Source organism: Hyperolius riggenbachi, chromosome 9 (genome assembly GCF_040937935.1).
Source record: "Hyperolius riggenbachi isolate aHypRig1 chromosome 9, aHypRig1.pri, whole genome shotgun sequence".
NCBI lineage: Eukaryota > Metazoa > Chordata > Amphibia > Anura > Hyperoliidae > Hyperolius > Hyperolius riggenbachi.
Window position 1 is genome coordinate 170,903,740 of NC_090654.1, and position 14,381 is coordinate 170,918,120.

General features: G+C 39.3%; 1 protein-coding gene across 6 annotated transcripts in view; it reads right to left on the reverse strand.

The window, feature by feature from the left end:
* Nucleotides 1-3,888: 3,888 nt before the first annotated feature.
* Nucleotides 3,889-14,381, reverse strand: part of WNT5A (Wnt family member 5A) — an 82,702-nt gene continuing 72,209 nt past the window's right edge. For all 6 annotated transcript variants that reach the window (XM_068251735.1, XM_068251733.1, XM_068251739.1 and 3 more), the window contains exon 5: nucleotides 3,889-4,912. In XM_068251735.1, coding sequence (XP_068107836.1) covers nucleotides 4,454-4,912 — 459 coding nt within the window. In that variant the 3' untranslated portion in view covers nucleotides 3,889-4,453. The remainder of the gene's footprint in view (nucleotides 4,913-14,381) is intronic.

Sequence of the window (14,381 nt, forward strand, 5' to 3'; positions counted from 1 at the left end):
GTACTGTAATGAGAGATACAAAGTAAAAAAAAGCTTTAAAATGGCGTCGTAAAGGGACGACAGCTTTTTCAAAATATCATAAACCAGAATCTGCCATTCCAAGAGGTGTTTCAACTGCAGTTTGCAGGAACAAATGGTTTGATGCAAAGCTAATTACATACATAACAGAGTGTCATCACCATTTTCATGCAATATCTCATACTTTGTAAAACCCCTTGGTGATGGCCCTGAAGTTGCAAATCAATAATTTACCTTAAAGCACACCTGAAGTGAAAGTAATATGGAGTATAACTTATTTATTTCCTTTTAAATAATGCAAATTGCCTGGCTGTTCTGCTGATCACCTGCCTCTAATTCTTTTAGCAGCAGACCCTGACCAGGCATGCAGGTCAGGACATAAATATGGCAGCCACCATATGCCTCTCACTCCAGGTTCTCTTTACAAAGGACAATGGGCAGATTTATCTCTAGCAAATCTACTGATAATAATTTTGGCCTCATGTCTTTATTTAAAGAGCCAGTGAAGTCAGGCTGAAGTAGATCACAAGACCCCAACATACTTTCTGTGTTGTGGCAGAAGAACAGCACAATAGCAAAACAGCAAATGAAGTCACCTATGCAATATCATGTCCCTAACTTAATGTCCCATTCCCTTCAGATATCCTTTAAGATCCCAGCAACTATCACCCCGCACTGATTTTGTGATGGTTGAAGTTATTTAAGTAAAATCAATGGATTATGTGTTCTAGGGTTTCCTAACTGGGCTTTATAATGGTTTTTACAGAAGGAAAATGTTTTCACAAAAGATTAATAAGTTCTGCCACTGAACGTAAACAAAAAAACAAATTAGGAATAAAATAAACTGCATGAAGTTTTACTGGCATTAAATAAAAACATTGCAGGGTGCTGTTGCTTAATGCAGGTGCCCCCTGAAATATCCCAAATAAAAGAAAAAGAACAAATGTAGTGCAGCAAATGCTCTGCCTTAAATGAGGGTGTCACTCGGCGATAGCACTACTACCCATGCTCTGTTTCCAGAGCTCTGACAACGTGGTATCTTCCCCACTTCCCCTCTCTGTCACAACTTGTAAAATTCTCAGTCACAAAATGTCTTGCAGTCTGGAGAAGTAATAAGTAATAAAGGTTACAACATAGTAAGGTTATATCAATGCCCACCTACTGCTGTTTAATCTTGGGGAGAGATAGAGGTAACACTTGGAGGAGCAGCAGCAGCCACTGACTGAATACTGTAGTCATTCAGCTAATAAGCCAAGTGAAGATGACAGACTACAGCTTTCTGATTGCAAATTCTGTAAGGGGAGGTGGCGATTGACTACCATTGTCAGGGCTCTTAGAAAAGGTAGTGACATCCAAGCTATCATTGGATGCGTCCCCCAAAATAGAGTGCATTTAGTGCACTTGGATGGTTACTATTATTTAGTATCTATATAGCTCTGATATCTTTGGCAATGCTATACAGAGTATATGGTCTTGGATAAATTCTAATCCTACCATACTCATATGTCTAGGTATGTATCATGTAGTGTATGCCTCATAGTCTAGGGCCAATTTAAGGGGAAGCCAATTAACTTATCTGTAGGTTCTTATGATTCTGGGACACTTTAATTGGAGGTCATATGAAATTAAAAAAACCTTTTTAATGTGTACTTTTTCAGAATGTTATTTTCTTCAAAAAGTTTATTAGCTGCAAAAGTTAATCATGTTCGAGTGTCCCTCCAATCAGATTTTTGATGATCTACTCACAAGAAGATCAGACCTCCTCATAAGTTTTATAGGCAACATTCACAATGGAATGGCTGGGTTCATGTTCAACTGGAATTTTCAGACAAAATAATGAATAGGTTCTGCTTGGGATAAACTGTTTAGTGTTGACAGCTGCAAGGTAGCAGAAAAAAAATCCATCCTTTCATTTTAAAAGGCAGTCAGACAACAGAACAGAAAAGCACCTTACAGTATATTAAAGCTTTCTATGGCTAGCTTTTTTTTTAAATAACAAAAATAAACAAATGTCATTCATATTTAATACCCAAACCAATACAGCTTCATGAAGTTCAATCTCAATTTAGGCTTTGTAACCTTTTAATACTCAATAAAAAAAAATTCCCGGAGTTAATATTTTTACCTTATTAGAACAGATTTAATAGATAAACAGGAAAACACTATCTGCTTACTAGAAACTCAGTTGTACTAGTTCAGTATGTGTTTCCTACTAACGTCAGAAAAGAAAAGTATGCAAACTTTAGACACAAACATTTTAATTGTGGACATCTGAAATAATACAAGTTCCTTGACCTTTTTACCAAAGCTTAGTAAAGGCTGATTGTCAGACTTTTTTTCTAGGGAGAAAATTTGAGTTGTGCCACATGGACAAAATGTTCCATAAATGCTTTCAAGCTTTTCTATAAGTTAAAAGAAAAAAAGTATTAAATGCCTTTCTGTATGCAGTTGTTAAATCAAACCACTTCATAGTAACCAAGTTTTTTTTATTTTATATTCTGTTTTTCATTATGGCTTGAGCCATGTACCTTTTGTTGGAATTCTTTTTAAGCCAGAAAAATATACAAATTATATAGGGCTGCAAAATATGTACATTACATGTACAACATACAGAAGGAAAAAAAAAACATAGATTTACAATTCTCGATGACAAGTAAAATATCTTACATTAAATAATTCAAAGGAATAGTATGATTGGTAGATTTTGCTCTGTCTGTAAAACAAATTATTCAAGAAAAATAATCCTGCTGTCAAAAATATATAAAATACTTTGTTCATAATAAAACCAAACCTTTCATTTATTTTCTGTATTGCTAAAATTTAGCATTATGGCAGCTTCCTACAATGGCTATGCATGTAAAATAAATTATTTTGAGGGTAAGGGGGGTAAAACATTGTAAGGAAACTAAGTGATGGGAGAAAAATAGTTTACATAATAGCTTGGAGATGTGAATTAACCATCATTTAAAAAAAAGGTCACAGCTGTGATGGATAGGAAACATATCATATTGTATTTGTGGCTTAAGATGTTTTAAAGAGAACAATTTAATATTTTTTTTTATTTGTTTTTAAAGGATTCATATTTTGTTTTGTTTTTAAATTATGGGAATATTTAAAAAGACTAGTATAAAAAAAAATGATAGTTACTGTTTAATGCCCTTACAAAAAAGGTAAGGATACTGTGGGGAAAATGGTTTGAAGTGCATCATACTTTGTAAAATCCACCCTTTGAAGAGCTCAATTTCAACTATACCCTATAACCCAAATAACCATTTATCACTATGTGCTTTAATGTGTACAGAACAAGTACTTTGAAGGCGGTCACCATTGATAAGACACTGATAAAATGTGTCCACAGCAAAACGCTTGAAAGGAATTTAAAAATAAGTCACTATAAAATAAAAATGAAAACGTTGCCTAGGTAAATGTGTAAATAAATACATACATTTAATTACTGGCAGTATTTAGGGATATATACACATATAGTCACAAAAGCTTTGAAATAGAAAACAGCAGACCACAATTTCCCATAAATGTTACCATATGGTATGTAAAGTTAAGTGTATATTATTAATATTATGTAAAATATGACTTGTTAAAAAAAACCTGCATATTAAGAATCTGTATTATTTAAATGGCTTTAGCTCATAAAGAGGTGGAACTTTAAATATTTTAATCTAAGTACAGTATGAAAATGATGAAAGTTTTTTGAGTAATGTGCAGCCACATACCAGAATCAAGCAGATGAAATATTTAACTGAAAAAAAATGCATCTTAAAAATGTAGTAGTAACATAGATGTGATCATTTTTTTCTACAATATTTTAAACAGTATAATAAGTATGAATGATAAATGAATAATCTCCATTTTTAAAATGATTTGTACATTTATAACTGCTTGAGTATGAGTTTTGTTTTGAACCAAAATTATAAGACTTTATGTAAACTACAAAGTGCAATCCCAACATATTTCAAGAGGTATCACACACTGAAAAGCATTTTTTGATAAGAAAATAAAGTTGTCAGAAAAAGAACCTTTTGTATCTCAAGGACAGAATTCTGAGCATTTTAGGAGTAAAAAAAAAAAAACTTCAGAAATCGCTTAAATACAATCTTAAGAAAAATGTCTTTGGCCATCTGTCCTTGTGTTTACTCTCTTTTCCATAAAAACTTGTCTTTACCTACTATACATTTTCTAAATCCCGTGCCTTTCAGTCTGTATCTAATTATATACTTTGAAGAAGTCTTTATTTCTGTAAATAAATATTTTCAATTCCTTGTTTCCATTATTTTGTTCTTTTTTGTTGTTTTTACCCCAACAGCGACCATGTGAATTAAAGAGAATGGATCCAGTTGCCATATGCTTGCAACTCCTAAGTGACCTCTATAAATTAAAGCGGATATTTAATATTGTTCATAGTCTTTAGCTGTGCATCTTACTTGCATACAAACTGGTCAACAATCTCGGTACACTTCTTACATTTGACATAGCAGCACCAGTGAAACTTACAGTGGCATCTCTCAGTCTGTACAGTTTTAAATTGATCGTAACCTCTGCCGCAGCACATAAGCTCACAGCCGTCCATGCCCTCTGAAGTTTTATTGCATAGCCTTCCCTGGGTGCCTAATGACCCTGTGCTTTCATTGCGAACACAATAATCCGGACTTGGGTCAATGTAAACCAGATCGTTCGTGGTGGGAGAGTTGAATTTGTTGTTCATCTGTACAAGTTTCCCTCTGCTGTTGAGTTTCATAGCTGCAGCACTGTCATACTTCTCCTTTAACAGGTCACCCACCTTCCGGAAGTCAGCAAGCTGCAACCAACAAGTCTTCAGACTGCAGGAGCCAGAAACACCATGGCACTTGCAAGCAACATCTGCCAATGTACTTACAGCCTACAGGAGAAACACAAAAACAACAATTTATTTATTTTTTTATAACATAAAATGTACAAACTGGTCAACAATAAGTTAAATCCTGTCTGACGATGTATTGTCGTCAGATTGACATAAACCATACAATGTAACAATAACAAGCCAATTCAGTAAGCAAGTGTTGAGTGTTACCCAATATAAATTATAAAGTTCAAGATGTGCAAACTAAAAATGTATCCCCATAGTTATATCAGTTTTTTATAATTAATATTTGAATACTTTCCTTACTTAAAGGGAACCTTAACTGTGTGGGAAAAAAAAATCACTTACCTGGGGCTTTCCCAAGCCTCCTGCAGCCGTCCTGTGCCCGCGCCGGTCCTTCGGTGCCCTCCGGTCTCCCTCCGCAGCTAAGTTTCGTTTTCGGCTGACTGCCGACCACAAGGTATTCCGTTAGGAGTATGGTGAGTTCATAGAAGATTTTATTTTTTGTCACAAGTTAGCGGAAATTGATTTATATTGTTGTTTTTTTTACAAAGTGTCACTTTCCGCTAACTTGTGACAAAAAAATAAAATCTTCTATGAACTCACCATGCTCCTAACGGAATACCTTTGGGTGTCTTCTTTCTAAAATGTGGTCATTTGTGGGGTTCCTATACTGTCCTGGCATTTTAGGGGCCCTAAACCGTGAGGAGTAGTCTTGAAACCAAATGTCGCAAAATGACCTGTGAAATCCTAAAGGTACTCATTGGACTATGGGCCCCTTAGCGCACTTAGGGTGTAAAAAAGTGCCACACATGTGGTACCGCCATACTCAGGAGAAGTATTATAATGTGTTTTGGGGTGTATTTTTACACATACCCATGCTGGGTGGGAGAAATATCTCTGTAAAGGACAATTGTTTGATTTTTTTTACACACAATTGTCCATTTACAGAGAGATTTCTCCCACTCAGCATGGGTATGTGTAAAAATACACCCCAAAACACATTATACTACTTCTCCTGAGTACGGCGATACCACATGTGTGGCACTTTTTTGCAGCCTAGGTGCACTAAGGGGCCCAACGTCCTATTCACAGGTCATTTTGAGGCATTTGTTTTCTAGACTACTCCTTACGGTTTAGGGCCCCTAAAATGCCAGGGCAGTATAGGAACCCCACAAGTGACCCCATTTTAGAAAGAAGACACCCGAAGGTATTCCGTTAGGTATATGGCGAGTTCATAGAAGATTTTATTTTTTGTCACAAGTTAGTGAAAAATGACACTTTGTGAAAAAAAAAACAATAAAAATCAATTTCCGCTAACTTTAGACAAAAAAATAAAATCTTCTATGAACTCGTCATACACCTAACAGAATACATTGGGGTGTCTTTTTTCTAAAATGGGGTCACTTGTGGGGTTCCTATCCCGCCCTGGCATTTTATGGGCCCAAAACCGTGAGTAGTCTGGAAACTAAATGTCTTAAAATGACTGTTCAGGGGTATAAGCATCTGCAAATCTTGATGACAGGTGGTGTATGAGGGGGCGAATTTTGTGCATCCGGTCATAAGCAGGGTGGCCTTTTAGATGACAGGTTGTATTGGGCCTGATCTGATGGATAGGAGTGCTAGGGGGGTGACAGGAGGTGATTGATGGGTGTCTCAGGGGGTGGTTAGAGGGGAAAATAGATGCAATCAATGCACTGGGATGGTGATCGGAAGGGGGTGTGAGGGGGGATCTGAGGGTTTGGCCGAGTGATCAGGAGCCCACACTGGGCTAATTAGGGCCTGATTCGATGGGTAGGTGTGCTAGGGGGTGACAGGAGGTGATTGATGGGTGTCTCAAGGTGTGATTAGGGGGGGGAATAGATGCAAGCAATGCACTGGCGAGGTGATCAGGGCTGGGGTCTGAGGGCGTTCTGAGGGTGTGGGCGGGTGATTGAGTGCCCTAGGGGCAGATAGGGGTCTAATCTGATGGATAGCAGTGACAGGCGGTGATTGATGGGTAAGTAGTGGGTGTTTGGAGGAGAGAACAGATGTAAACACTGCACTTGGGAGGTGATCTGACGTCGGATCTGCAGGCGATCTATTGGTGTGGGTGGGTGATCAGATTGCCCGCAAGGGGCAGGTTAGGGGCTGATTGATGGGTGGCAGTGCCAGGGGGTGATTGATGGGTGGCAGTGACAGGGGGTGATTGATGGGTGATTGACAGGTGATTGACAGGTGATCAGGGGGATAGAGGTATACAGTACACAGGGGGGGGGGGGTCTGGGGATAATCTGAGGGGTGGGGGGGTGATCAGGAGTCCCCAAGGGGTAGTTAGGACCTAAACAAAAAAAATAGCGTTGACAGATAGTGACAGGGAGTGATTGATGGGTGATTAGGGGGGTGACTAGGTGCAAACAGGGGTCTGGGGGTGGGCAGGGGGGGGTCTGAGGGGTGCTGTGGCGATCAGGGGGCGGGGGGGGGAAATCAGATGTGCTTGTGTGCAGACTAGGGTGGCTGCAGCCTGCCCTGGCGGTCCCTCGGACACTGGGACCACCAGGGCAGGAGGCAGCCTGTATAATACACTTTGTAAACATTACAAAGTGTATTATACACTTTGTATGCGGCGATCCGGGTGCTAGTAACCTGCCGGCGCTTCCGAACGGCCGGCGGGTTACAGCGCAAGGGGGGCGGAGCCAGGCGCCGGATCGCGTCACGAATGACGCGATCGCGCCGCCCATGCCCCTACAAGGACCGCCGTCTTTGGCCATGAGCTGGTCCTTGCGGGGTCCACTTTCCGGCCGCCTCTGTGCGTTAGGCGGTCGGGAAGTGGTTAAGCAAAAATATATGCCTAATTAAAAGCATTCCCTTTTTATAATTTCAAATAGCTGTGATAGCTGTCTAGGATCAATACCACTTGTACAGTTGCAGGACACAAAGGAATGGGAAGGCTTAGATTAGGTTAGGATAGTTATCCAGAAAAATAGACACCCCAGCATAAGTTCCACCCATTTATTTATATGCTCCCTGTCCCTTTAGCAAATGGCCTGTGGGAAGCCACTATATTTTGCTCAACCCTTCGAAGTCAAGTCTACTAAATCACAATGTCTACACAGGTTAAGTGGGTACTTTTATAAAAGAATGACGGCACGTTGTATTTAAAATGCAATATCTGGACTAGCTTGGGTAGATTTTATTAAAGATTTATCTGACCCACATTTTACATGGGAAAAAACTCCCCCAAAACTGCTTGTGCTGCACCATTAAACTCACAAGAAGCCTTTTCTCATACTGATATAGCCTTCTAGTCTAACAGCTTCCTTGTGCCTGTTCCTGTGTAAAAAAAAAAAAAAAAAAAAAAAGAAGGAAAAAAAAAAAAAAGTTTTTCCATCTTCCTATGAAACATATGACATGTACATGAGTAGACTATTATCCAATTAACACCTCAGATCAGTGAATTGGGCACAGAATGAAAGGGGATTGGCTGTGTAGACAGCAAGTATTAATTCAAACTTCTCCTTGTTACACAACAAGTAATGCTGAGGTATAGAGTGTGTGAGTGTGTGTGTGTGTGTGTGTGTGTGTGTGTGTGTGTGTGTGTGTGTGTGTGTGTGTGTGTGTGTGTGTGTGTGTGTGTGTGTGTGTGTGTGTGTGTGTGTGTGTGTGTGTGTGTGTGTGTGTGTGTGTGTGTGTTGGGGAGCAGTGGAATTGCAAAAGTAGCCCAAGCATTCAGTCTGGCAGGCACACTGACGCTGGTATACATGAACAGATTGTGTAAAAGTCAAGATACAAGTAAACAATGGGGAGCCAAGGTTTCTTGGAGCTGTGGGTGGGTCAACAATAAGTAATCCATTATAAGTGCTCTATTGAGCAAGTATCAGTGGGGGAGATTTGGTAGATTTAAAAGTTTTCTTATTCTTAAAAATGTAACATGCATTGCAAACCAAACAAAAAGCAGCTTCATGCAGTTTTATGAATAATAAGACGCAAGCATTAAAAATACCACATATAAACACCACATGCAGCAAATGCACAGGATTGTGAACTCTAAACACTAAGGACAATAAAGAGGCCAGTAAATGAACAGGTGCAAAAGAGATCTGCTTTGCCAGCTGATGGTGACAAGTGACACCGCCACAGCTGTTATTTAGTTTCTGTGCTTCTACAACACATTTGTCGTTAAATTATTTTGTTTTGATACTGTTTTAATAAGCACAGCGCTAACTGGCAACTGACCATGAACTAGAGCAAAGTAGCTGTTATGTTTGGAATTTAATCATGTTAATGCTGCACTCTAGGCAGCAATCCAAACATATAGACAGACAGTTAGCTTTAACTGTTGAAGTAGGAACATTGATGTTTTTGACTCTCTAATGGTGGCCATACATGGTACAATAAAAACGTTCGATTATCCCGTTTATTCAATCTAAATGTTTAAATAGAATGAAAGTTGAAAATATATTTTTTTTTCGATCAAGAAATTCGAACGATTATCCCGTTTTTTCGAGAAAAATCAGATCGGACATGCTGGAAAAATCTTTACAGTGATGTGAAACTATTTGCTCCCTTCCTGATTTCTTGTTCTTTTGCATGTTTGTCACACTTAAATGTTTCTGCTCATCAAAAACCGTTAACTATTAGTCAAAGATAACATAATTGAACACAAAATGCAGTTTTAAATGATGGTTTTTATTATTTAGTGAGAAAAAAAACTCCAAATCTACATGGCCCTGTGTGAAAAAGTGATTGCCCCCCTTGTTAAAAAAATAACTTAACTGTGGTTTATCACACCTGAGTTCAATTTCTGTAGTCACCCCCAGGCCTGATTACTGCCACACCTGTTTCAATCAAGAAATCACTTAAATAGGAGCTATATGACACAGAGAAGTAGACCAAAAGCACCTCAAAAGCTAGATATCATGCCAAGATCCAAAGAAATTCAGGAACAAATGAGAACAAAAGTAATTGAGATCTATCAGTCTGGTAAAGGTTATAAAGCCATTTCTAAAGCTTTGGGACTCCAGCGAACCACAGTGAGAGTCATTATCCACAAATGGCAAAAACATGGAACAGTGATGAACCTTCCCAGGAGTGGCCGGCCAACCAAAATTACCCCAAGAGTGCAGAGAAAACTCATCCGAGAAGCCACAAAAGACCCCAGGACAGCATCTAAAGAACTGCAGGCCTCACTTGCCTCAATTAAGGTCAGTGTTCACGACTCCACCATAAGAAAGAGATTGGGTAAAAATGGCCTGCATGGCAGATATCTAAGGCGCAACCCACTTTTAAGCAAAAACAACATTAAGGCTAGTCTCAAAATTTGCTAAAAAAACATCTCAATGATTGCCAAGACTTTTGGGAAAATACCTTGTGGACCAATGAGACAAAAGTTGAACTTTTTGGAAGGTGCATGTCCCGTTATATCGGGCGTAGAAGTAACACAGCATTTCAGCAAAGAACATCATACCAACAGTAAAATATGGTGGTGATAGTGTGATGGTCTGGGGTTGTTTTGCTGCTTCAGGACCTGGAATGCTTGCTGTGATAGATGGAACCATGCATTCTACTGTCTACCAAAAAATCCTGAAGGAGAATGTCCGGCCATCTGTTCGTCAACTCAAGCTGAAGCGATCTTGGGTGCTGCAGCAACACAATGACCCAAAACACACCAGCAAATCCACCTCTGAATGGCTGAAGAAAAACAAAATGAAGACTTTGGAGTGGCCTAATCAAAGTCCTGACCTGAATCCTATTGAGATGTTGTGGCATGACCTTAAAAAGGTGGTTCATGCTAGAAAACCCTCAAATAAAGCTGAATTACAACAATTCTGCAAAGATGAGTGGGCCAAAATTCCTCCAGAGCGCTGTAAAAGACTCGTTGCAAGTTATCGCAAACGCTTGATTGCAGTTATTGCTGCTAAGGGTGGCCCAACCAGTTATTAGGTTCAGGGGTAATTTCTTTTTCACACAGGGCCATGTAGGTTTTGAGTTTTTTTTTTTTCACTAAATAATAAAAACCATCATTTAAAACTGCATTTTGTGTTCAATTATGTTATCTTTGACTAATAGTTAACGGTTTTTTGATGAGCAGAAACATTTAAGTGTGACAAACATGCAAAAGAATTAGAAGTCAGGAAGGGGGCAAATAGTTTTTCACATCACTGTATATTCAATCTAATGGAATAATCGAACTAAATTATCTAATCAAAAAAAAATATGAAAATTTGTACCATGTATGGGCATCCTTAGCAAGTACCCTAAAAATCATGCACCATCTTCACTATTGAATAGAACACCTGTCTATGTGCTGCGGTACTTGCATCTTTCAGTTAGCATCAGTACCACTGGTCTTTTTCCACTGCTTTGGGGTGAAAAGCCCAATGCCATCATACCCCAAATTACCATACCAATGGGCTGACCCCTCCCCAACTCTCCAGAGTACATTCTCACTACTCATTCTAAATTATTGGATTACTAGCTACTCTAGTTTAGTGCCTCTGAAGAAGCGGGAGTCCCCCCAAAAAAATGTTGTCAGACCGGAACCTGTACATTCCCCCACTGTCCTTTCACTAATGTCTGTCTGATGCTTTTAATCATTGAAGTTTAAATAAAGCCTGGATTTTTATACTCAAGATCAATAAAACATAGTATGTTAAAAATAATAAAATGATGTGGTTACTGGAATGTAGACCCTCTGCAGTATGTGCGTTCCCCCACTTTTGCGTCGGTTTCCCCTGGGCATTCCAGTTACCTGACGTGATAAAAACATACCAACAGACAAATTAATCATTCTCACTCTAAATTTGCCATAGACTGGGGTAGGAATATTTGCCTTCGACTCTGGGATGGAGCACTACATCATAAACTGTCTCTTCCCAGCAGCAATTAATCATAATGTGCCCTGCTTATTATGCAAACAACCATATTGCCCTTTTTTGAGAACCATACAAAATACATCTTAGGAACAACAATAACTGCTTCTAGAATACAACTAATTTTAAATCCCCCCAGCTGTAAAAGCACAGATAGCGAAAGGGTGACAATAGGAATAGGTTAGAGGAACGATCAGCAAAATTGCCAACAGAGTAACATATACAGAGAAAAACACTCTAGGGACCCAGTCACTGATGAGGCAACAACAATGCTCACACCGATATCCAAATATCGTTAAACTTAGAATAGCTGTGTGGAGCATAGGAGATACCCCCCTTCATGCTTATTATCGTAAACATTAGAAAGGAGAAAAACTGTGGCATCCACAGTTCAAGACTGTGTATAGGAAAACATGGGCACTTAGCAAAAAAAAATCCAATCAATCCCATAGCTTTTTCTTCATGTCTGGGTAGACTGTTACTCCCTGTTCTCCCTTTATAATTGTAATATTGTGACCTGAATGCTGTTTATACAATGTCCTCTGCTGTATAAATGAGCTGCTATGGCAAATTTGCTACTCTTGGTATTCTTGAGCCCTTTGCTTAGTTATTCACTGATGCAGAGTCTGCCCTGTTGCCCCTTCAGCTATATGTAAAGTCTGGTAGCTTTGTCGGGTATTTTACGCACTTGATCAGCTAAACCACATTACTAGTTTTGCGGGAAAAAGTACCTGGATATTCCTGAGGTTAGATACGAGTTGCTATCCTGTCAGTGGCATACTATTACTGCAATTAGGAAGATGCTCCTCATTTAAACAAGCATTCATAACACCACAAATCAAAAGCTTTCTTTGGACCCTACAGCCCTCTCTTACTATTGTCCAGTCTTACTCCTTCCTTTTGCTTCAAAACTGCTGGACCACCACATCTATTCAGAACGGTCTGATAATGAGTAGGATGGAGGCGCCTACATTCTATCCCCTATGCTATGAAGGCATTTTGTATTGACCCGAGAACGTGGGCCATGACCTGTGACACGCATTGTCAGCAGTGATGGGCTCACTACCGCACACTTCCTCCTTTGGCCGGAAGGAGGAAGTGCACGGTATTGAGTCGTGGAACGCGTCCCATTGGAGCCAGCGTGATACACATAGAAGCACCGGACATCTGTGTAATTAACCCCCTCTCTCCCAGCCACACACCTGAGGCAATTAAGCCCCATTAGAATCACAAATTCGGCTACTTAGCTACTCGTGAGCCCATCACTGACTGTCAAATTACTTTTTGAATAAACATTTAACGCATCCGAACTGGAGATAATGTTATCTTGTGTTTAATTGTATCAAGTGAGGAATGTAAACAAACACTTCTCTGACACTGCAGACTCTCCTGAACACAGACAGACAGTCAGAAAGCATTTCAGGATGAAAAAAAAAACAGTTATGAATACAATGCAAAGTCAGCTCTCAGAGCAAAAAAGTATACTTTGGAAACTTGTAATTTCTAAATGAATAATAATACTTATATGATAACCGCATGGCATACAAAAAGTAGGAAAACATGTTTTTATTGATTATGATGTCAGGGTTTTATACCACTTTAAAGGGACTCCGAGCACCTCTCATGGGCATGCCTTTAAGACTTCGACCAGTACTGCAAAGTACTTAAACATGCATACTTTGTAGCTTGTGCTCTCCTCTTTTATTTGATGCCTGAATCATCGCCGTTCTACACCAAAAAGTTTTCATTCGATTTCAATTTAAAAAATCACAGCTACCATCTTAGCTATGTTATAACTTCTGGGTCACACCTGTCTTCTCAGTTAAAGAAGTGCATCACTGAATGAAGCAGAAAGAGGAAGTGACATGCATGGTCATTGCAAGAGGCTCCTCCAGAGGGGTCATAGCATGACTGTTGGAAGTCGTCTGGCTTAAAGAGAATCTGTACTAAAATTCTTACAATAAAAAGCATACCATTCTATTCATTATGTTCTCCTGGGCCCCTCTGTGCGGTTTCTGCCACTCCCTGCTGCAATCCTGGCTTGTAATTGCCAGTTTTAGGCAGTGTTTAAAAACAAACGACATGGCATGTGATAGGCTGAGAGGAGCTCAGTCTGTGACTCATACAGAGCCTGCAGGGGGCGTGGAGAGGGTGTGTATAGCTTCTATCCTATCACAAACAGAGCTGCACATTCCAGCCTGAGTGCCTGAGTCTGACAAAGCTGTCAGAGGAAAGATTAGATTATATAACAGAGATAATACAGCCACTGTGCAACTAGAAAAGACTGCAGTAAGACAGACCACATTAGAACAGGTACATGAACTTATAGGATAGAAGAAAGAAGGCTGAAAATTTTGTTACAGAGTCTCTTTAAAGGCCTGCCCATGAGAGGTGCTCGGAGTCCCTTTAAAAGCTAGGTATATCAGTTTTTACGGATCCTTGACTTCTGGGATTTGTCTAGCACCAATTAAATACATTATGGATTTATTCACAGTTCAGATGCAATCTAAGGTACTGTATGTTCATTTTACCCACTTCATATACTTTAAATTGAAAAGAAAGGTTCATAAACTGTAAAAAGCAGTTTAGGTAGAGATGAAAGCAAGTACAGAAGTGTACTGAACCGTAAATCTCATTAAACATAAAATACTGAAAGC